The sequence below is a fragment of the Lissotriton helveticus genome, chromosome 3_1 (genome assembly GCF_964261635.1).
Source record: "Lissotriton helveticus chromosome 3_1, aLisHel1.1, whole genome shotgun sequence".
Taxonomy (NCBI): Eukaryota; Metazoa; Chordata; class Amphibia; order Caudata; family Salamandridae; genus Lissotriton; species Lissotriton helveticus.
The window spans coordinates 1,532,994,330-1,533,016,466 of record NC_136061.1 but is presented as its reverse complement, the minus strand read 5'-3'; the positions used below and the strand labels follow the sequence as shown (position 1 = coordinate 1,533,016,466).

General features: G+C 51.2%; 1 protein-coding gene across 1 annotated transcript in view; it reads left to right on the top strand.

Annotated features, from left to right (window-relative positions):
* Positions 1 to 22,137, top strand: part of C2CD2L (C2CD2 like) — a 160,057-nt gene that overhangs the window by 77,565 nt on the left and 60,355 nt on the right. Inside the window, exons 11-12 of the mRNA XM_078682191.1 lie at positions 633 to 731; positions 9,680 to 9,813. Of these exons, the coding sequence (XP_078538317.1) occupies positions 633 to 731; positions 9,680 to 9,813 (233 nt within the window). The remainder of the gene's footprint in view (positions 1 to 632; positions 732 to 9,679; positions 9,814 to 22,137) is intronic.

Genomic DNA, 22,137 nt, shown 5'->3' with positions numbered 1-22,137 from the left:
TGAGCCTTTATGTTGTTTTTTGGTAGGGATCAGTTGAAGTTCTCCTTGGAGTGTGTGTCTTTTATGGGCAGTTTCTGTTGATTGACCTGTTTGTGATTGGTGTGAATTTAGTTACACTTTCGTCCTTTTTTGGGTTCTTCCTTGGATGACTTCGATCCGGTATCCACAGCAGTCTGTGTCTTAAGATGTCTTCAGTATTTCACAAAGTTTCTCCCTGCAGGGCTTGTTAAGTCAAGATGGTTGAAGATTTCCTGTTAAAGGTAAAAGTTTATCAATTAACACTCCTATCTCTGCAATTTAGGATCTCTGAATTATGGAATGCAGGGTCTGCAGATGAATTAGTCACATATCCGTAGAGAGCTCACAGGTGTCTTGTGAAATGTGTCAATTTTACCCCAATGTGGTTAATTTTTATTGTGTTTGGAAATCCTGAAGAAACTGCGTATGCATGTCTGTTGTTTAATGTACCTGATATAAACCAAAAGTGTAGATGATCACAGTACATGTTTTATTAAAATAGTGTCTGTGCATTTTTGTTCCCTCTGCTGTTGCCTAGATAAGCACCTATCTGTTTAGCTCGGTCTGACCACTTTTTGCTTTTTTTAATGGACATTTCTCACTTTGGAGCCTAGATTCTCCTTCAAGATCCCCATCCAAAGTGGAAGTGACTGAGAATAAGCCCATCATCCTGTCGGAGAGCAACACCCCCGGAGCCTCCCCCAGCAGCAGCCGTAAGTGTTGAACATGTCCCACAAATGCCAATTAGCTTTCTATTTGGTTGGGAGAAGATGGAGGTCCATAGAGTACTCGGGTCTGCTGCATAGAATATAAAATATATGCTAATACTCTAGCATTGTACCCTTCCGAAATATAGAACCCTGTGTACTACCTACCCGGCCTCAATAAGTCATGAAAAAACTTTAAAGCAGGATTGTGCAATGTATGTCCATGACTGCTGAATGCATGCAGCAATTGTATAAAAGATTTCTAGTTGACCAGCTGAAACTCAATGCAAATTAAGTAGACATCCTGAAACTCCGCCGTGGATCCATCCCTCCAGGACTAACATTAGACAACCCTTGTCTTAAAGAGTTTATTAAAAAAAACTATACCCCCCCTTTGAGCCGTGTACTCCTTTTCTATTTTGTTCACTGGAGTTATAAGTAAGGCTCACACTCTTCTGCAGTTTTAGATTCCTCCTACCTCTCAGTGTGGAAGTAGAGAAACACTCTAAAATGTTTCCTTCTCACTTGCTGCTTAAATTATGTTTCTTTTTTCATGATTAGGTGTTTTAGAGGTATTTATCACACCTGATAAATCACCTGATAAACAACGATACCGCTGGGCGATATATCGGGTGCAATAAATAACACCTATTATGAGTTTGTGGGGAATAACATTAGGATTTTGGTGTTTAACGCACCAATATACGCACGGTATGGAAAATATCGTACCTTTTACCTCCATTAAATTTTGGCAGGTTTTGACCTGCTGAAATTTAACGACATTTGAGGTATTTAACATATCTGTTTTATAATTGAATGCGTTAAGTATAGCCAACCTGTAACCGACCCACTTTAATCAGGGGCTTACAATCGAGAGAAATCAGCCTGCACTTGTAAACAATCGCTCGTTTTCTATTATCAAACTGTGTTTGCACCCATATAAAGTAACTAAAGGCTTCCTCTGGTCCCATCCACTCTATATTTTTCTGATTACATTTCTGTAACTTAAACCGGCATGTGCTAGGATTCCTTTGGCAATTTAAAAATCCTCTATTTGAGAAATCTAGGCAGAGAGTTTTTCAAACCCTTCTTTTTGCCAGGCCTCTTTTTAGGGCTTGCTGGTGTTGGAGCGCAAAGCGCTCCCGCCAGAAAAATGTATTGTCACCGTGACGGCTTGCAAGGGAGTACAGACCGGGCCACGCGCAGATTGTGGAATGTGAACGCGCAGATTGTCAGCGTGCGCGTGCTCCCTTCCTGGCTCCGAACGCGTGCTGCTGCTGGCGCAGGGGCTGCAATTCCACAGCCGGCCACTGGGGACAGGTCCGAGACCGTCAGGGGGAAGCTGCGCCTGAGGTAGGAGCGAGGCATCGCCGCAGAGGAACCAGGCCGGCTGCTGGGCACTGAGCAGTGAAAAACCCCGGAGCAGCAAGGCCCCACCTCCCCCCACACCTCCGGAGTCCGGTTCGTTTCATTCTTGTTTAACGTCCCGCTAACTAACACTTGTCCTCCTTTCCTCCCATCCTGTTCTCACTGCCTCTGATTGCTTGTCTTTGCGTGTTGCGATGTTGGTTTATAATAGATAAATCACCATACTGAAGTGATGCAAAAACGGGCTTAGATGAACTGCCCGCATTTGTATTGCTGCCACTTGCCATATATTGAGTACCGTTAAAGTGGCTAGTAGTAAGACCGGGCGGCGAGCATCACTTGCCCTGGAACTCCAAAGCTCTCCGAGTGCAGTCCCTGTGAACTCTGAGGGGTCTGCACTTAAATATACATAAGAGTGGGAATTATTGCCCCGTCAGCACACTGTATTTACTACAAGGTCATCATCGGGCAGAGCCGGTTGAAAATACCTATATTGCGGCCTCTCACAGGGAAGCCAATCCAGTCTCAGGACTGAGGGTAGCACACTTGTATTCATTCAACAAGTGATTACTGCCGAAAGGTTGTCCAAACAGCTTTGTCAACCAGCTAGAGTCAAGGCTGTGCCTGATGTCTTACAAGCCCATGGTATGAGTAAACCAGGACTGCACGACCCTGGTGGCGTTAGGTTGTCAAACTAAATCCAGGGCTGGAAATACCATGTGTGTGATGATAGTGAGTGAGTAAAACGTTTTCAGTTAGCCAATAAACACCCACTCTTATTTCAGAGCCCTGAAACCGCGAGGGACATATAGCACTATAATAATCTCCTACATAAATACACCTGGGTGCCCTAATTTAAATATTTTTTATTCAGCTGCTGATACTAACGAGTGAAAAAAGGTTCAAAATCTATTAGTGTTTATTTGAAGCAAACTAGGACCACAACTCCCAGGGTGCACACAATAGTGAACTCGAAGTGGAATTCATCATCTGGACAAAAATATATTAATAATTTGACAGCAGTGAAGAAAAATGCGAGTCATTTTAGGTGTCCAGCATTGGCCCTGGAGGCAGGATCTATATCACATTTTCAGATTAACTACTATGTAAATAATTTTAGATGAGAATCCATGTGTGGGAATTTCTAACATATTATGGTCCTAAAAATCTAGCGCAGCTCCAACTCTTTAATGCTTCTGGACAACCCTAAATTACTTCTTCATTTACGTTTTCTGTGAGATAGTCTCATATATATTTTAATTAGGGTAATAATGTTTTGAAGTGAGGTGGTTGCTCATGCATGTGCCTGAGAGAAGCACATCTGTATTATACACAACCACACACACATCCATACACAACCACACACACATCCATACACAACCACACACACATCCATACACAACCAAACACACAACCACACACACAACCATACACAACCACACCCTCAGTGCACACTTTCAACCGACACCATCAGTCGTGGGTGCACGCTTTCACCGGGCACAAACACCATCAGCCGTCAGTGCACGCTTTTACCGGGCACAAACTCCACCAGCCGTCATTGCACGCTTCCACCAGGCACACACCACCAGCCATCAGTGCATGCTTTCACCAGGCACACACCACCAGCCATCAGTGCATGCTTTCACCGGGCACACACACCGCCAACCATCAGTGCACGCATTCATCAGGCACACACCACCAGCCATCAGTGCATGCTTTCACCAGGCACACAGCACCAGCCGTCAGTGCACGCTTCCACCGGGCACACACACCACCAGCCATCAGTGCATGCTTTCACCAGGCACACAGCACCAGCCGTCAGTGCACGCTTCCACTGGGCACACACACCACCAGCCGTCAGTGCATGCTTTCACTAGGCACACACCACCAGCCGTCAGTGCATGCTTTCACTAGGCACACACCACCAGCCGTCAGTGCATGCTTTCACCAGGCACACAGCACCAGCCGTCAGTGCACGCTTTCACTAGGCACACAGCACCAGCCGTCAGTGCACGCTTCCATTGGGCACACACACCACCAGCCGTCAGTGCACACTTCCACCAGGCACACAGCACCAGCCGTCAGCGCACACTTCCACCAGGCACAGACACCACCAGCCGTCAGTGCACACTTCCACCAGGCACACACACCACCAGCTGTCAGTGCACACTTTCTCTAGGCACACACACCACCAGCCGTCAGTGCACGCTTTCTCTAGGCACACACACCACTAGCCATCAGTGCATGCTTCCACCAGGCACACACACCACCAGCCATCAGTGCACAATTTCTACAGGCACACACACACCACCAGCCATCAGTGCACAATTTCTACAGGCACACACACCACCAGCCATCAGTGCACAATTCCTACAGGCACACACACCACCAGCTATCAGTGCACACATCAATTGTTAATGCATTTACAATTAACTATTGTAGCAATCGCAGTATGGTGCACTTTACTTTTAAACATATTCATCTAAAGCGCAGCATGCCACCATTGCTACAAAAATAAATACACTTTTTTTGGCCTACAATTTATAGACTTTTGTTGCAATTGGTGTTGCAATATTTAGCAATGCCAATAGCTGAAACTTAATTAATGCGAGACCTATTGCATTGCAAATGCTTGTTTTTACTTGAAGTGACATAAGAAAAAATGTCAGATAAGCAGAGAGGATCGGGTTCTTTCTAAAAGGAAGTTTATTTCTGCTTTTAACCACAGCACATTGATGTGGAGCCAGTGTTTTCTTTTTCTTTAACACAAAAGTTCACTGTGAGCCTAGGACATCTTACCCCCTATGTGTTGTGGCTGAACTAGTCATCATAGACTGATGGAATTGGGGTTTTTAACACAAAATACAAACACAGTGTTCGTTCTTGGAACTAGAGACTACAAAGTGGACATTGCACGTTTAGAACGTTAAATCTGGTACATCTGCCTTATTTTGCATGAACTTTCAAGATGTTTGATTTGAAGTTCCAAAAGGGAGAGAATTATGCAGCCATATTTGACATTTTTGTTTTTACCAAGGGCTACGTTTTCAAGTTGCAACATCTTCGTGCGACTAGGGATGGGGACTCTTATAAACGCAGTTTGAAAACTGACTTTTTAATGATGCTTTTTAGATTGTGTTTCCCTTGTTGTGGCAAGACTCGGTTACTGAACGTATAGAGCCGGGACACTCTTCGAAGTAGCTGTGCACTTTATAAGTATGATTTGATCTGATTTGCTGAAATTACCCTGTCCATGCAAAGTCTTATGCATTGTGGGGATAGGGCAGGGCTAGAGTTGGGGTACCACGCGGGTGGACAGCGTCCTCCCCACTTATTTTACCGGGGGGACGCCGTCCCCCCTGCTAAACAGCTGGACTTTACTGTTTGGCCTCTCTGGGACAAGATCTGAGCTCACAGCGCGCTGTGAGCTTCGATCTCGTCCCAGAGAGGACGCAGCGGTAAGGCGGGCACATTCCACGAGCAGATGGGCATTTGAAGGGAGGTGGGGCGGTGCACCTCTTGGGAGCCATCTCTATCGGGTTTGGAAACACACTGGGAGGCAATGAGCTCAATGGTGCAAGCCACCTTTCGTGACGCCACTTCCTGTCGTGACGTCTCTTCCGGTGACAGCGTCCCCCCACTTCTGTTTTTATGTCTTGTCTATTATATTCCGCAAGGAAAAAATATACGAGAGTATTGTGGGAAAGCCAAGCTCTGAAACCATCGCGGATTTTGGACAGTGCCTGTGGATTACTCGAGCGGAAAGCGCGTCCACATCAAAGCCATCAGCCTCCCTCCCACAGGCATCTGTTGATTCCCCAGCGTGTGCAGTGCGCGCTCGGCCTCACTTCGCCTCCCCCCTAACTAACATCCTTGCTTTCACTTTCACGGCCGCGAGCTTCACTTCAAAGGGCATATGATGTACGCTTGTTTACTTCATTGTTAGTATTGTCACGTTTGCTTGGAACAGAAAATAGCCGTCGCACCAGCTTACCATTACCAGATGTTTTGACTGTGCTAATTCTTGTTTGTGTCCTGTATTGTCAACTTTGACTTAATTTAGTTAGTATTTATTCTGTATTTGGAGGAGTTCTTGTATGTTTATGTATCAACCTAACTAAACTGCAGTTCCACAAAGGGTCTGACAAATGTACATGTCTCAGGTTCCAAAGTAACCCTTGAAGCATTGCAAAACTCCAGAATTCATAATTAGTAGATTCAGTTAATATTCTAGTGTTACATGTGCCCAGAATTTAGTTCAATAACTAACTTTCATCATGTGACAGCGCTGTTACAAGAGGAGAGAGCACGATTTGCCCAGGATCACGCTGTCTCGGTACAGAAGCTGTGCTTAGTTATTTTATTCCACTCTGGGTGATGCCACCAAACCTCCTTCTTTTGGGTCAGTTTATGCTTGCCTTTCTCTAGAAACTTGGCTGTATGATTACAGCACATTAGACTACATTCATTTTACACCATGTAGATTTGGTACATGCCTTGAGTATTTGGCGAGAAATCCAGTGGAGGAGAGTGTGTAATTCGCTCCCGCTTTGTTTTTGATGGCAGCACTGGAAAAAGTGCATGCTTGTGTGTAATTTTACTATAATCGAGATGAAAACATGGTGTCAGCTCGCGCTATCTCCTCGTGATGCTTGAGCAATAAATACCTCTCGTCGTGCGCCCATCCCAGCACCGGTTTTTCTGTTTTTTTCAGAGCAAGAAAGGGAAGTGTACAAAGAGCTCTCTGCGCGCCCTGTCTCGTTCTCTACTTCCGGTCGCAACCAGGCTCTCTTGTGAGGTAACCTTTTGATGGGCGGGAAGAGCCTACGGGCCAACCTGTCAGTCTATTCATAAGCAAATACGGCGGGGATAACTTTATTGATGTATCCCTTTCCATGGTTTAGCAGGAGGGACGGCGTCCCCCCCGGTAAAATAAGTGGGGGGACGCCATCCACTCGCGTGGTACCCCAACTCTAGCCCTGCCCTATCCGCACAATGCATAAGACTTTGCATGGACAGGGTAATTTCAGCGAATCAGATCAAATCATACTTATAAAGTGCACAGCTACTTCGAAGAGTGTCCCGGCTCTATACATTCAGTAACCGAGCCTTGCCACAACAAGGGAAACACAATCTAAAAAGCATCATTAAAAAGTCAGTTTTCAAACTGCGTTTATAAGAGTCCACATCCCTAGTCGCACAAAGATGTTGCAACTTGAAAACGTAGCCCTTGGTAAAAACAAAAATGTCAAATATGGTTTCATGATTCTCTCCCTTTTGGAACTTCAAATCAAACATCATGAAAGTTCATGCAAAATAAGGCAGATGTACGAGATTTAACGTTCTAATGGATGTTTACCGAGAGCCATTTCCATTGAATGTTAGATTTTTCCCTATTTTCAGCTGCAAGAACTTCCCTGAAACATGAGCCTAAATGTCTGGCTGTTGCATGTGGACACTGACCAGGCTGATAAGAGTGATGGCGGCAATAAAGAAGGCCTGTGCGCATTCCTCAGCCTTCACTGCTTGTTTATAAGGGCGCTAGACGCTGTCTGCATTAAAGTCCTACTGACAGCAGCGTTCCTCTTACTTGACTCCAATGATTCAGACTAACATGCTTTTATTCGTTTTTGCTTGCCTCATGCGCCGTTTTACACTCAATTACTCCCCTTCTTTCACTTACATTTAATTTACACCCCCTGCCGCCACATAATTACACTGCACTGCACTGCATGCAACATACACTCCAACTACCACTCAGTGCCACATAATTACCCGTCACATAATTACACTGCACTCCATGCAACATACACTCCAAATACCACTCAGTGCCACATAATTACACACCACATAATTACACTCTACTGAATGCAACACACACAATACCACTCAGTGCCACATAATTAAACACCACATACTTACACTGCACTCAATGCAACATACACTCCAAATACCACTCAGTGCCACATAATTACACGCCACATAATTACACTGCGCTCAACAGAACATACACTCCAAATATCACTCAGTGCCACATAATTACACGCCACATAATTACACTGCACTCAATGCAGCATACACTCCAAATACCACTCAGTGCCACATAGATGCACGCCACATAATTACACAGCACTCAATGCAACATAGACTTCAAATAACACTCAGTGCCACATAATTACACGCCACATAATTACACTGCACTCAATGCAACATACACTACAAATGCCACTCAGTGCCACATAGTTACTTGCCACATAATTACACTGCCCTCAATGCAACATACACTCCAAAAACAACTCAGTGCCACATAATTACACGCCACATAATTACACACTACTGAATGCAACACATACTCCACACAATACCACTCAGTGCCACATAATTATATGCTACATGATTACAATGCACTCAATGCAACATACACTCCAAACAATACCACTCAGTGCCACATAATTACACGTCACACAATTACACTCTACTGAATACAACATACACTCCACACAATACCACTCAGTGCCACATAATTATATGCTACATAATTACACTGCGCTCAACGCAACATACACTCCAAATACCACTCAGTGCCACATGATTACACGCCACATAATTACACTGCACTTAATGCAACATACACTCCAAATACCACTCAGTGCCACATAATTACACGCCACATAATTACACTGTGCTCAACGCAGCATACACTCCAAATACCACTCAGTGCCACATAATTACACGCCACATAATTACACTGCACTCAATGCAACATACACTCCAAATACCACTCTGTGCCACATAGTTACACGCCACATAATTACACTCTATCTATCACATCACCACAGCATCACTCAACACCACCACAGCATCACTCCGGGGCACCACAACAACACTGTGCTACCACAGCATCACTGAACGCCACAGCTTCACTCGTCGCCACCACAACATCACTCAGTGCCACCACAGCATCAGTCTGTGCAACCATTCAACAACAACTGGTTCAAATATGTTCTCTCAATGTTTCAAGCTTTATTACAAATGTCACAAAAAGATGTTAATATTTCCCTTCTGTTCTTGGATTTTCGTCACAATAAAATACACTGAACATTAGCTTCACAAAAGTTATTTACAAATGTTTAAGCTATTGCAATTATAAATTACAATAACTTTTATTTAAGTATTAATTATTTAAAAAAATTAAAATCAATTGTTATTTGTAATATCAATACATCTAAGTCACGTAAATACAACACATAGTGCATTACAAATGCTACAGGTGTCACATTTGCGAAAGTTAAAAGTATTGGCATTGTAAATGACAAAGCTATTAATTTTGCTATTTTCAAAACCAACACATAAATAAAAAAATTGTCATTTACAATACCAATAGCTCAAACTTTCCTAATGCGAGACCTATTGCATTGCAAATGCTTGTTTAGGACTTGTGCCCTGGGATAGGGGTTCTGAACTTAGTCTGAGTCCAGCCAAGGAAAGGAGGCAATGAAATTGCATAACCTAAGCTTTCTTTTCTTCTGTCTCAGTGTCACCTAGGGGTTTCATAAGTTATTTCTTGTCTCTGTCTGCTGACACAGGTGACAGCCACATGTCCAGCGGCTTGGATCCGGTAGCCGAGACGGCAATTCGGCAGCTTACGGAAACTACAAATAGGCCGCCCAAAAAAACGCCTACAAAGCGGAGCACTTTGATTATTTCCGGTGTATCGAAGGTAGGAAAATGGTAAAATAAACTGACCATAACAAAATGGGTAGCATATGTTATATCTAATTTGTGTAGATAGGACCTGTTGGACTTGGCCTTTTCCCCCCAAAATTTTTCGCTTTTGACCCCCTAACTTGAATGTCTCCCCCATGGGATTAAACCTGTATAGGCCATGTGTGGTGTGAGACACCTTGTGAAAATGTAATTACCTGACATAATGTGAGCACTTGTAAAATCCCCCATTTTAAAACTGCACCCCCATTTTGGAAATGTACCTGACTGAAATGTATTGTTTTTAAAATGGATGCCATGGCCATGGGTTTTGCCACTGGGCTGACATAGGTCAGCAGTCTAGATAATATTACCCAGCTACCCCTAGTTTTGGAGGGAAAGCCTGGCACCCAGGGTGCTCACCCCCTCCCCTAGAACCAGTTTAGGCTAGATGTGCCAACATTCTAGAAGGTCCTGGCACTGCCTGGGAGGAGGGTATAAATAGGGTGAAGTGTCACCAGAGAGTCAGTCAGCGCTGGGACAAGGAAGGGAGGGGGACCTGCTGTGAGGTGCTACCGCCACATGGACCTGTGAGCTGGGCCCTGCACCCCTATAAACCCCCCCGCTGCTGTCCCCATGGACCCCTGACAAGGGAGGACTCTTCATAGGTCCCTGACGCTGTGGGACCTTGGACTACGCCAGCGCTGAGGGAAAAAGGTACCCAGAAGAGGAGGAATGCTGTGGGCTTGAACCCCCCAGGAGGTGAGGAGTGTACCCCTGGGGCTGGCTGTGGAACTGTTCGCCCCCCCCCTCCGTGAGGAGCCTACTTGGAAGCCCTGGTTTGCCTACCTAAGCGCTGTAAACTCCAAGACTGTTGCTGCCCTGACCTGAACTGTCCTGCCTGGGAAGCGCTATAATTTGGAAGCGCTAGAGAAGGACTGTGAGGAGCTGCGTGTCCCTAGAAGCCCTGAACTGCCTCTATTCTGTTGGGCTAAGAGGGAGGAGCAGTGCGCTGTAAATAGCGACATCTGCTGAGGAGAATCGCGCTGTGGCCTGAGGGCGCTGTGAGGAGGATCGAGTGTGAGGAGCCTACCCTCGTTTTGGCGCTGTCCGCCATATAAATAATTAAATAAAGGGAGCCTACCCCTTATCACCGTCGCGGCCCGAGGAGTGTTGGCGCTGCCTCGCGCTGCCTGGTAGCTGCCAGGGAGCCCCCCCGCGGTGGTGTGCATCGTCGCGGCGGCCCCCGGTGCCAGGAGAGGGCCGCCGATGTGAAGTGGGCCGCGCTAGGCCCTGAGGCTGCGGACTCGCGTCACGTGACGGGGGCGCCCGGCCGCGTCATCGGCCCGCCCCCGCCAACGCTGCGCACGGATTGGCTGCGCGGCCGAGCCCCCGAGAAGGCCGCGCAGGGATTGGTGGAAGGCCGGGAAGGCCAGAAGAAGCGGAATCGGAGCCCCGGGTCCCCGTGAGGTAGGAGGGGGACCCGGGTGAAGCTTTGTTGCGGGGCCCCCGTGCCAAGGTGGGAGCCCCGAGAGAAGCGACCGGAGCGGGAGGCCACCCCGCCGGTCTGAGCCCCACGCGAGGGGCCGGTGAAGAAGGCGGGGCCGGGGCACTCTGTCGGTGCCAGCCCCGCCTCCTGACCAGAGAAGGGAGCCGTGCGAGGTGGGAGGAAAGCCAGGCAGGCTTCCCCCCACGTGTGCTGAGACACTGCGTGTGTCCCCTGACGCCTCCCTGAGGGTGGATCAAAACCCCGGGCCCCTGTAAGGAAAGGAGGCCCGGGTGAGGCGAATATAGCGGCCCCCCAGGCCCTCGAGAGGAGGAGGGGCACGAGGGTTGCCACAGAGAGGAGGGGCCTCGAGGCACATTGCCGGTGCCTGCCCCCTCCTCTAGAAAGGAATCCTGCAACTCGAGGCACATTGTCGGTGCCTGGTTTTCCCCCCCCTGCAGAGGAGGCCCCGCAGGACCTACTGAATCCCGCAGGAGCCAACGAGGAGAGCCGGGTGAGTGGGGTTTTGATTATCCCGTGTGGAAGTCGGGGCACAGGGTCGGTGCTCACCCCAGGACTAGGGCTCGCCCCTGGAAACTGCTCTGAGCCTCGCTGGCCCTTTTGGTCCCCTTTGAGACTTCTAGACTGGGCCGGGACATTACTGAGGCCCCCCCAGGATTGGTACAGGGACAAGGTAACCCCTAGCTAGGTGTTGGGCCCTGCAGAGTGAAGGGCTGGGTAACTTAGCCTGATTGTTAGTGGCTTGTTTATCCCTGGGTCCTGCAATGGTTAATTGCCATGTTTAATCCTAATTAGGATACTGGTGGCCCTAAGGTAACGCAGCAGTTCCATGTGATCTACTAAAGTGTGGTGCGCTTCCGTGCCTAGTTTGAATTGTAGGCTGTTTATCTTGCTAATATTATGCCTACACTAAAGTGATGCCCAGGTGCAGTGGGATTCAAGCCTGGTTTAGATGTTGTGATACCAATGCACTGCTTAATGTTTGTGTTGCAGGTTGCAAGGGGGGCTGAGGATTCATGTTCCTGACTGGTATTATATGATGTTTTTCCCTTACAGGGGTTGGGTTGGCGTTGCCACGCATGAGGTGTAGTTATGCTAATATGCAACTTACAATTTCAGCCAACCTCCCAAGGATGAAGGCCTGAGTAGGCCCCGCCTGATGAGTTATTCCAGGTCCCTGTTTATGCCCTTGTTAATGAGCCTGCCGTACTGATTTCTTACAGGTGCTCCTGACTAGTATGTGCTGTAATGCTCTGTTTTTCCCTTACAGGGGTGGGTTGGCGTGATTGTGCATGATATATATACCTATGCTAATGTGGTATTCTGCATTTACAACCCCCTAAGGATGAGAGCCTGAGTTGGCCCCGCCAGATTGGCCCCAGGACTACTGTTATTTAATCACAAGTGTTCTTTATTTCAGCATGGACTACTTCCTATGTAAATAATTCCCCCCCCTTTATTCACTTGGCTCTGGCGCCATTTGGCGTCCTGTGTGACACTACTGTTTTGCAATCTTTTGCCTTGCAGGTTGGAAACCCTACTAAATGACGTATCTTTTTCCAACTCAAACTGGTGTCCTGCCTCTTTTGTGGTGTGCCTGGTGTGTTGACTGAGGGTACTGCGTGAGTGCTTCACATGTCCTCCAAGTTTGGCCTGCCCGCTTGATGCCATGCTACCCCCTTTGAGACTTGGGCAACCCCCATTTCCAACATTTTGGTGGCAGAGCGGTGGGATAGGACTTGTGTTTGCGCAGTACCACAGCGGCCACAGGTTACACCACAGGTAGAGCCTTGTGGTGGGGATTATTGTTTGAACATTGTTTTTGGTTGCTTCCTCCTGAAGAGTATTTTGAATTGTCCCCTTGTTCCACTGGGAGGGTGTGTCCCGGGTGTACCTCGCCACGATGGGGTTGATTTACCAGGAAGTGGAACTAATGGAGTACACCGAACAGGAGGTGATAGACTTCCTCCTGGAGAGAGGGATACCCCCAGTAGGGAACATTAGGAGGAATTTGTTTCTCTATGAGGCCCTCAAGAGGGGAGAGCCCTTAGAGGTTAATGGGGACTTGTCTGACTACCCCCCCGAAGTGTTGAAGGGTCAGTGGGTTAGAGACCAGAGTGAGGGCTCCCCATCCAGAACCCTGGGAGGTAAATGCTCCGATGAGGAGGAGGAAGAGTCTAGCAGGGCAGAGACGCCAGTAGCTGTGGAGGACACCGAAGATAGGGAGTCTCGCACTGGGTCCAGTCCCGGGGGCACTGCCCCATCCCTTTCCCTGTCCCCAGAAGAGTGGGTAGATAGGAGGGAGGAAAGGGAGTATCAGCTGGCGCTGGCAAAGCTCAGGCATGCCGAGGGCTTAGCGCAGCTGAGGGTAGAAGAGCAGCGACTAGAGACTGAAAAAGTCCTAGCGCTGGAGAGGATGGCGGAGGCGGAGAGGGCCTTCGCCAGGGAGAGATCAGCTCAGGTGGGTAGGTTGTCCCCTGAGAGTGGTTTTAGGAGTCTGGATTCACCGAAGAGGGTGGGATCCAGTGGTGGCAGCGAGTGTAGGTCCAGTGCAAGGAGTCCCACTCCCGAAGCCCAAGAGACTGTGCCTGATTCCCCGGAAGAGGAGGACGGGTTAGTGTTTAGGGGCAGGGGAAAGCTGTTCCATCAGTCCTGGGGAGAGTTCGAGGAGGAGTGTTGGACTGTACTGGAGGATTGGGTGGTGAGGAGAGCAGTGGAGGATTGGGAAGGGCTGTGCCATGCCGTTATCCGGGAGCACATGCTGAGGAGTTGTTTCCCAAGACTGCGTCACCATCTGTTGCGGTGCGGGTTCTCAGACCCCAGGGAACTTGCACGGGAGGCAGACCTCTGGGTAAGTGCCAGAGCGTCTGGGAAGACATTGGGGAGTGATCCAGAAAGGAGAGGTGCAGGGATCTTCCGACCCAGCGTGGCGGGAGAGGTGAGAAGCCCAGCTAGGTCCCAGGATAGTGGGCGGGTTGTAGGGCCTCACATCCCATCTAAAGGAGGGAGTGAGACGGGGAGGTGTCCCGAGATGCCCCAACTGCAGTCACAGGGACTGGAGAGTTCTTTTAGGGAACCCCAGGTTGGGAGTCTAGGCTGTCCCGGTGTGCCTTCTCGTGGAAAGGATCCCCTCATGTCAGGAGGACCCGGAGCATCATTAATTGGAGCTCCAGTGGTTCGGGGGTTTGACCAGTCACAGGGTTTAGATCCTGGACTGGGGTTCCAGGTTAAGGGGTTGCCTGACCTGGAGGGTGGGGTACCTGTAATTCAGGTCCCTACCAATTTGACTCCTAGGGGTACTACTCCCAGTGGGAGGGTGCGGAACTCTGGGAGGGGGTGCAGAGGGAGGAAGGTCTCTTCTCTGTCACCAGCTCAGCCACAGGGCGCAGATCCTGGGTTGGGTGGCCAGGGACAGGGTTTGCCTGCCCTGGTGGGAGGGACCTCTGTAACCAGGGTCCCCCCGGAAGTGACTCCCAGGGGTACTACTCCAGTTAGGAGGGTGCGGGACTCTGGGAGGGGGTGCAGGGAGAGGGAGGACTCGCCCCTGTCACCGGTTCAGCCTGTGGGTTTCGGCTCCAGGTTGGGGAGAGAGTTGTGTGAGGGTGTCCCCCAGCGTAGGAGATGGAGGAACCCTAGGAGGAGAAGTAGGGGGAGGAGAGCCTCGCCCCTAAGGGCTGGTCAGTCTGAGGGTGTAGACCCCAGATGGGTGGACCAGTGGCAGTTTGGAGAGAAGAGAGTGGTCCAAGGGAATTACAAGCCTGAGGCTAGAGCCTCCCACTCTAGGAAGGAGAGACATCCCACTAGGGAACACCAGTGGGGTGGTGATGTTGGTGAAAGGAGGGATGCGAAAAAGAACCATTGGGTTCCAGAGTGGAGGAGAGACTGCAGGTGCTCCTGTAGTTGCAGGCCTGCGTCCACCTTTTTCCGCCCCAAGCAGGGAAGCCCATCAAGGCATTGATATGTCTACCCTGGCTTTTGGCTGGGGGGGAGTCGTGTTGGACTTGGCCTTTTCCCCCAAATTTTTTTCGCTTTTTACCCCCTAACTTGAATGTCTCCCCCATGGGATTAAACCTGTATAGGCCATGTGTGGTGTGAGACACCTTGTGAAAATGTAATTACCTGACATAATGTGAGCACTTGTAAAATCCCCCATTTTAAAACTGCACCCCCATTTTGGAAATGTACCTGACTGAAATGTATTGTTTTTAAAATGGATGCCATGGCCATGGGTTTTGCCACTGGGCTGACATAGGTCAGCAGTCTAGATAATATTACCCAGCTACCCCTAGTTTTGGAGGGAAAGCCTGGCACCCAGGGTGCTCACCCCCTCCCCTAGAACCAGTTTAGGCTAGATGTGCCAACATTCTAGAAGGTCCTGGCACTGCCTGGGAGGAGGGTATAAATAGGGTGAAGTGTCACCAGAGAGTCAGTCAGCGCTGGGACAAGGAAGGGAGGGGGACCTGCTGTGAGGTGCTACCGCCACATGGACCTGTGAGCTGGGCCCTGCACCCCTATAAACCCCCCCGCTGCTGTCCCCATGGACCCCTGACAAGGGAGGACTCTTCATAGGTCCCTGACGCTGTGGGACCTTGGACTACGCCAGCGCTGAGGGAAAAAGGTACCCAGAAGAGGAGGAATGCTGTGGGCTTGAACCCCCCAGGAGGTGAGGAGTGTACCCCTGGGGCTGGCTGTGGAACTGTTCGCCCCCCCCCCTCCGTGAGGAGCCTACTTGGAAGCCCTGGTTTGCCTACCTAAGCGCTGTAAACTCCAAGACTGTTGCTGCCCTGACCTGAACTGTCCTGCCTGGGAAGCGCTATAATTTGGAAGCGCTAGAGAAGGACTGTGAGGAGCTGCGTGTCCCTAGAAGCCCTGAACTGCCTCTATTCTGTTGGGCTAAGAGGGAGGAGCAGTGCGCTGTAAATAGCGACATCTGCTGAGGAGAATCGCGCTGTGGCCTGAGGGCGCTGTGAGGAGGATCGAGTGTGAGGAGCCTACCCTCGTTTTGGCGCTGTCCGCCATATAAATAATTAAATAAAGGGAGCCTACCCCTTATCACCGTCGCGGCCCGAGGAGTGTTGGCGCTGCCTCGCGCTGCCTGGTAGCTGCCAGGGAGCCCCCCCGCGGTGGTGTGCATCGTCGCGGCGGCCCCCGGTGCCAGGAGAGGGCCGCCGATGTGAAGTGGGCCGCGCTAGGCCCTGAGGCTGCGGACTCGCGTCACGTGACGGGGGCGCCCGGCTGCGTCATCGGCCCGCCCTCGCCAACGCTGCGCACGGATTGGCTGCACGGCCGAGCCCCCGAGAAGGCCGCGCAGGGATTGGTGGAAGGCCGGGAAGGCCAGAAGAAGCGGAATCGGAGCCCCGGGTCCCCGTGAGGTAGGAGGGGGACCCGGGTGAAGCTTTGTTGCGGGGCCCCCGTGCCAAGGTGGGAGCCCCGAGAGAAGCGACCGGAGCGGGAGGCCACCCCGCCGGTCTGAGCCCCACGCGAGGGGCCGGTGAAGAAGGCGGGGCCGGGGCACTCTGTCGGTGCCAGCCCCGCCTCCCGACCAGAGAAGGGAGCCGTGCGAGGTGGGAGGAAAGCCAGGCAGGCTTCCCCCCACGTGTGCTGAGACACTGCGTGTGTCCCCTGACGCCTCCCTGAGGGTGGATCAAAACCCCGGGCCCCTGTAAGGAAAGGAGGCCCGGGTGAGGCGAATATAGCGGCCCCCCAGGCCCTCGAGAGGAGGAGGGGCACGAGGGTTGCCACAGAGAGGAGGGGCCTCGAGGCACATTGCCGGTGCCTGCCCCCTCCTCTAGAAAGGAATCCTGCAACTCGAGGCACATTGTCGGTGCCTGGTTTTCCCCCCCCTGCAGAGGAGGCCCCGCAGGACCTACTGAATCCCGCAGGAGCCAACGAGGAGAGCCCGGTGAGTGGGGTTTTGATTATCCCGTGTGGAAGTCGGGGCACAGGGTCGGTGCTCACCCCAGGACTAGGGCTCGCCCCTGGAAACTGCTCTGAGCCTCGCTGGCCCTTTTGGTCCCCTTTGAGACTTCTAGACTGGGCCGGGACATTACTGAGGCCCCCCCAGGATTGGTACAGGGACAAGGTAACCCCTAGCTAGGTGTTGGGCCCTGCAGAGTGAAGGGCTGGGTAACTTAGCCTGATTGTTAGTGGCTTGTTTATCCCTGGGTCCTGCAATGGTTAATTGCCATGTTTAATCCTAATTAGGATACTGGTGGCCCTAAGGTAACGCAGCAGTTCCATGTGATCTACTAAAGTGTGGTGCGCTTCCGTGCCTAGTTTGAATTGTAGGCTGTTTATCTTGCTAATATTATGCCTACACTAAAGTGATGCCCAGGTGCAGTGGGATTCAAGCCTGGTTTAGATGTTGTGATACCAATGCACTGCTTAATGTTTGTGTTGCAGGTTGCAAGGGGGGCTGAGGATTCATGTTCCTGACTGGTATTATATGATGTTTTTCCCTTACAGGGGTTGGGTTGGCGTTGCCACGCATGAGGTGTAGTTATGCTAATATGCAACTTACAATTTCAGCCAACCTCCCAAGGATGAAGGCCTGAGTAGGCCCCGCCTGATGAGTTATTCCAGGTCCCTGTTTATGCCCTTGTTAATGAGCCTGCCGTACTGATTTCTTACAGGTGCTCCTGACTAGTATGTGCTGTAATGCTCTGTTTTTCCCTTACAGGGGTGGGTTGGCGTGATTGTGCATGATATATATACCTATGCTAATGTGGTATTCTGCATTTACAACCCCCTAAGGATGAGAGCCTGAGTTGGCCCCGCCAGATTGGCCCCAGGACTACTGTTATTTAATCACAATTGTTCTTTATTTCAGCATGGACTACTTCCTATGTAAATAATTCCCCCCCTTTATTCACTTGGCTCTGGCGCCATTTGGCGTCCTGTGTGACACTACTGTTTTGCAATCTTTTGCCTTGCAGGTTGGAAACCCTACTAAATGACGTATCTTTTTCCAACTCAAACTGGTGTCCTGCCTCTTTTGTGGTGTGCCTGGTGTGTTGACTGAGGGTACTGCGTGAGTGCTTCACATGTCCTCCAAGTTTGGCCTGCCCGCTTGATGCCATGCTACCCCCTTTGAGACTTGGGTAACCCCCATTTCCAACAGGACCCTTAAGAGGCGATGGGCATAAAATAATTTGCAGGTATAGCAGGACAGATGTGAAATATTAGATGAAATAAATGAAAAGGTTAAGAGCAAGAAGGCATGAGCTATAAAAAATTAGCTGTGAGACTACCACCATGGAGCATGAAGAAAAGGACATGATATGTAGGCAGTGGAAAATACCACGTACCAAGCATATAGGCATAAAAGCTTCAGCGGAACAGAGTATGCATATGGCAGAGGGGGGCCAGTTGGGGTGTAGCTTCGAGGGGAGGGTTGGGTATTACACACCCCTAATAAATGTATTTTGTGATAAATAGTTGAGTACAGGTTCTTTCAGATGGATATCAGGTTCTTTCAGATGGATATCATAAGGTGTCTATCGGATTTCACCAAGAATGTTTACACACACAGACAAAAAAGCATACACACTCTCTCATCTCTGTTTGGAAAGACTTCAAAACTTTTGGTTATTTCACAAAATAATCTGGCACATACATCAAAGCTTTTCTGCGATCGCAAATGGTGCGATGCGCAAAAATTGTCCGTTTGCGATCGCAAAATTAACTTTTGCGATGCATCAAGGGTCAAGGCCCTCGCATTTTGAGATTTCATAATTAATTGCGAGTTCTCAAATTGCGATTGCATTTAAGGAATCGCAAATTGAGATTCCTTAAATACAATGCGTTAAAGTAAAAAATAAATTGCGATTTCGCTTATAGGGCGCGCAAATTACCATGAAGTTGAACTTCATGGTAATTAGCAAAAACATGTGCCTGTAAGTGCTTTATCTCACTTAGTACCACTACCAATCCGCATTCCTCTCCCTTTCCGTGCCCTGCCTCATGTATAATGTCTTTTATTCCAGCGTGATTGTTGGGATATCTGAAGCTCATACCCTCCTCAAACTTACCCACCAGGCTACGGCCCTGGGCACCCATTTTCGTGGTTGAAAGGGGACACAGTGGCGCATCCACTGTTTGATTGTTGTCGCAGGATATTTCAACTGTCTATGTAGAGAAGTCCGAGTGGAGAGATGTTAGACCAACCGAAATATCAGGGAACGGTGTAAGGCATCGCATCGGGCACTGCAAAGTTCCTACCAAGCGATTAGTATTAGGAGGAGCAAGTAACAAAGTATATACAAGGTTTCAAAATTGAACAGCAGCATTAAGTTAAGGTAATCTGTGCAGCAATGGACTCTTGGGCTACTCCAGCCTTCTTTTTCTCTGGATGCTCCCTGTACTCCAATGGAGTGCTTACAATAGACCAATGGGGGGAAGACAGAGGTGATAATCTGAAAGAAACAGGTTAGTATTAGATTCCTTACCTTAGAATATCCCCAGGCGTCAGTCTGGATCCGGAAACTTTTGCGTAGCAGTACCCCTGCGCGTCGGTAGGCGTCGTCTGCAGGCGTCCCCTGCGGCTCCGCGTCGTCGGCGTCGTGCGCCGTGATGACGTCGCTGGAGTATATAGACGCCGCCTCCGCGCGCTGACGTCAGTTCTTCTTTTTTCCGCGCCAGTTAGCGCAGATCCGAAGAGCAGTACTCCGGTCTTTTGACCAAGTTTTTGTTACATCTAACTCTATCTTCAGGTGCCGGTAGGATGCCCGGTTTTAAAAGTTGCGACGGGTGCGACCGCCTGATGTCGGTCACCGACCACCATCGACTCTGCCTCCGGTGTCTGGGCGCGGACCACGACGTGGAGTCCTGCGTCGACTGCCGGGCCTTGACAAGTAAAGCTAGGCGGGAGCGGTCCCGCAAGCTGCTCGAGCTCCGGGTGTCGGCCCCGCGTCGAGAGCGGTCCCGGTCCGGTCGGAGGTCGAGGGAGCGGTCGAGAGAACGATCGCGGAGCCGCCATGAGCGCTCCGGGAGTCGCCGCCATTCCTCCGGTTCCTCAGGTAAGCGCAAGAAGTCGGGGCGTCGTCATCGTACCCCCGACTCCCCCCGACGCCCGCGTGATGCGGCCGGGGGTTCGGGTGGCCCCACCCCCGCGGCCCCGCGTGGGTCGCCGACGCCGTCTGCCCCATACCCGTCGGTCCCTGGGGAAGGCGCGTCGCGCGAGGAGATTGAGGAGTTCCTCATGGCTATGAGGGCGATGTCTCCTCCGGCGGGGCCTACGGCGCCTGCGGGCCCGTCGGTCCCGTCTGGGGGCCCGAGCGGTTCGGGTGTGCCTGCCCTGACGCCGCCGGGTGCTCCGGCCCCGACGCCGCCGGCGGCTCCGGCCCCGGCGCCGCTGGGCCCTTCAGGGTCGTCGCCGGCTGGTCATCCGGCCTCTCCGGCGCCGATTCCATCGGGGCAACCCGTGGTGCCGCCTCCGCGCGGCGCCGTAACTCCGCCGTCGGTTCCTGCCGGCGTCGGGGCTCCGGCGCCGGCGCCGCGCGGCGCCACCCCCATTCCCTCTCTGACTCCTGACGCGGAGTCAGACCGGCATCGTCCGACGCCGAGTCCGGCGCCGTTGGGGCCCCTTGGCTCCGAGGAGCCGGTCTATATCGTTGACTCGAACTATGGCGATGAGGACGATTATGGAGAGGGTTGGGAGGGGTCTGAGGACCCTTTGTCACGAGCATGCCAGTACGACGTGGACTGGGTAGGTGACTTAGGTGAGGCCAGTGGTCTGGACGAGTCGCCTAACCCTGGGTTTGTCTCGCCTCCCACTGGGGCGTCGGAGGCTGGGGCTGCCTATTCGGTGGTACTGATGAGGGCTGCCAAGGCCTTGCGCCTTGAGCTCCCCGTTGCTAAGGTGAAGCCTAACATCCTCACCGAGGTATTTAAACCGCAGTCATGCCCCCAGGAGCCTCTGCTGCCGTTTAATGACGCCCTGACGGATGTCCTTTTGGGCACCTGGTCCAGGCCCGCTTCCGGTTCACCTGTTGACCGAAACGTTGCCAGGCGTCACCATCCGTGTTCGGACGACCCTGCCTTCCTCTCCACCCATCCCTCCCCGGAGAGTCTGGTGATCCAAGCCTCCACTTCCCAGTCCGCATTCCCGTCGGCCCCGCCCGATCGGGAATCTAAGCGTTATGACCAATTTGGCAAGAAGGTCTTTTCGTCTTTGAGTGCAGGACTGCGGTCTTGCAATACCGCATGCCTCTTAGGCCGCTACACCCACTCTCTGTGGGATACGGTCGCGGAGTGTATGCCGCAATGCCCGCAGGAGGTGCGGGACAAGCTCAACCAGGCCTTGATTGAAGGCCGGGACGCGGCGAGGTATTCCATATGGTGTGGTCTTGACACGACCGACTCGCTGGGACGGGCTATGTCCACGACGGTGGCGATTCGTCGCCATGCTTGGCTGAGATCCACCAACTTCTCGCCGGATGTCCAGAATGCCCTCATGGACATGCCTTTCGATGGCAGTCGCCTGTTCGGTGACAAAGCGGACAACGCGCTTGAGCGCTTCAAGGACTCCAGGGTCACGGCCAAGTCCTTGGGTCTTTCGACCCAGCGCCAGCAGACGGGTTCGTTTCGCTCCTTTCGTGGCCACGGAAGGGGCGGTCCCACACGTGCTGCCAGCCACGCACCGCAGAACGCTCCTCAGCGCGGTGGCGGCCGTGGATTCCGCCGGGGTGGCGGTAGGGGACAGCGGCGAGGTCAGTCCACACCTCCCCCCGCAGCAGCCTCCAAATCTTCCTAGTCCGAGCTTTCGGGCCCATGTGACGCCAGTGGGTGGCAGGGTTCGCCATCACCACTCCCGCTGGCGCACGATTACGTCGG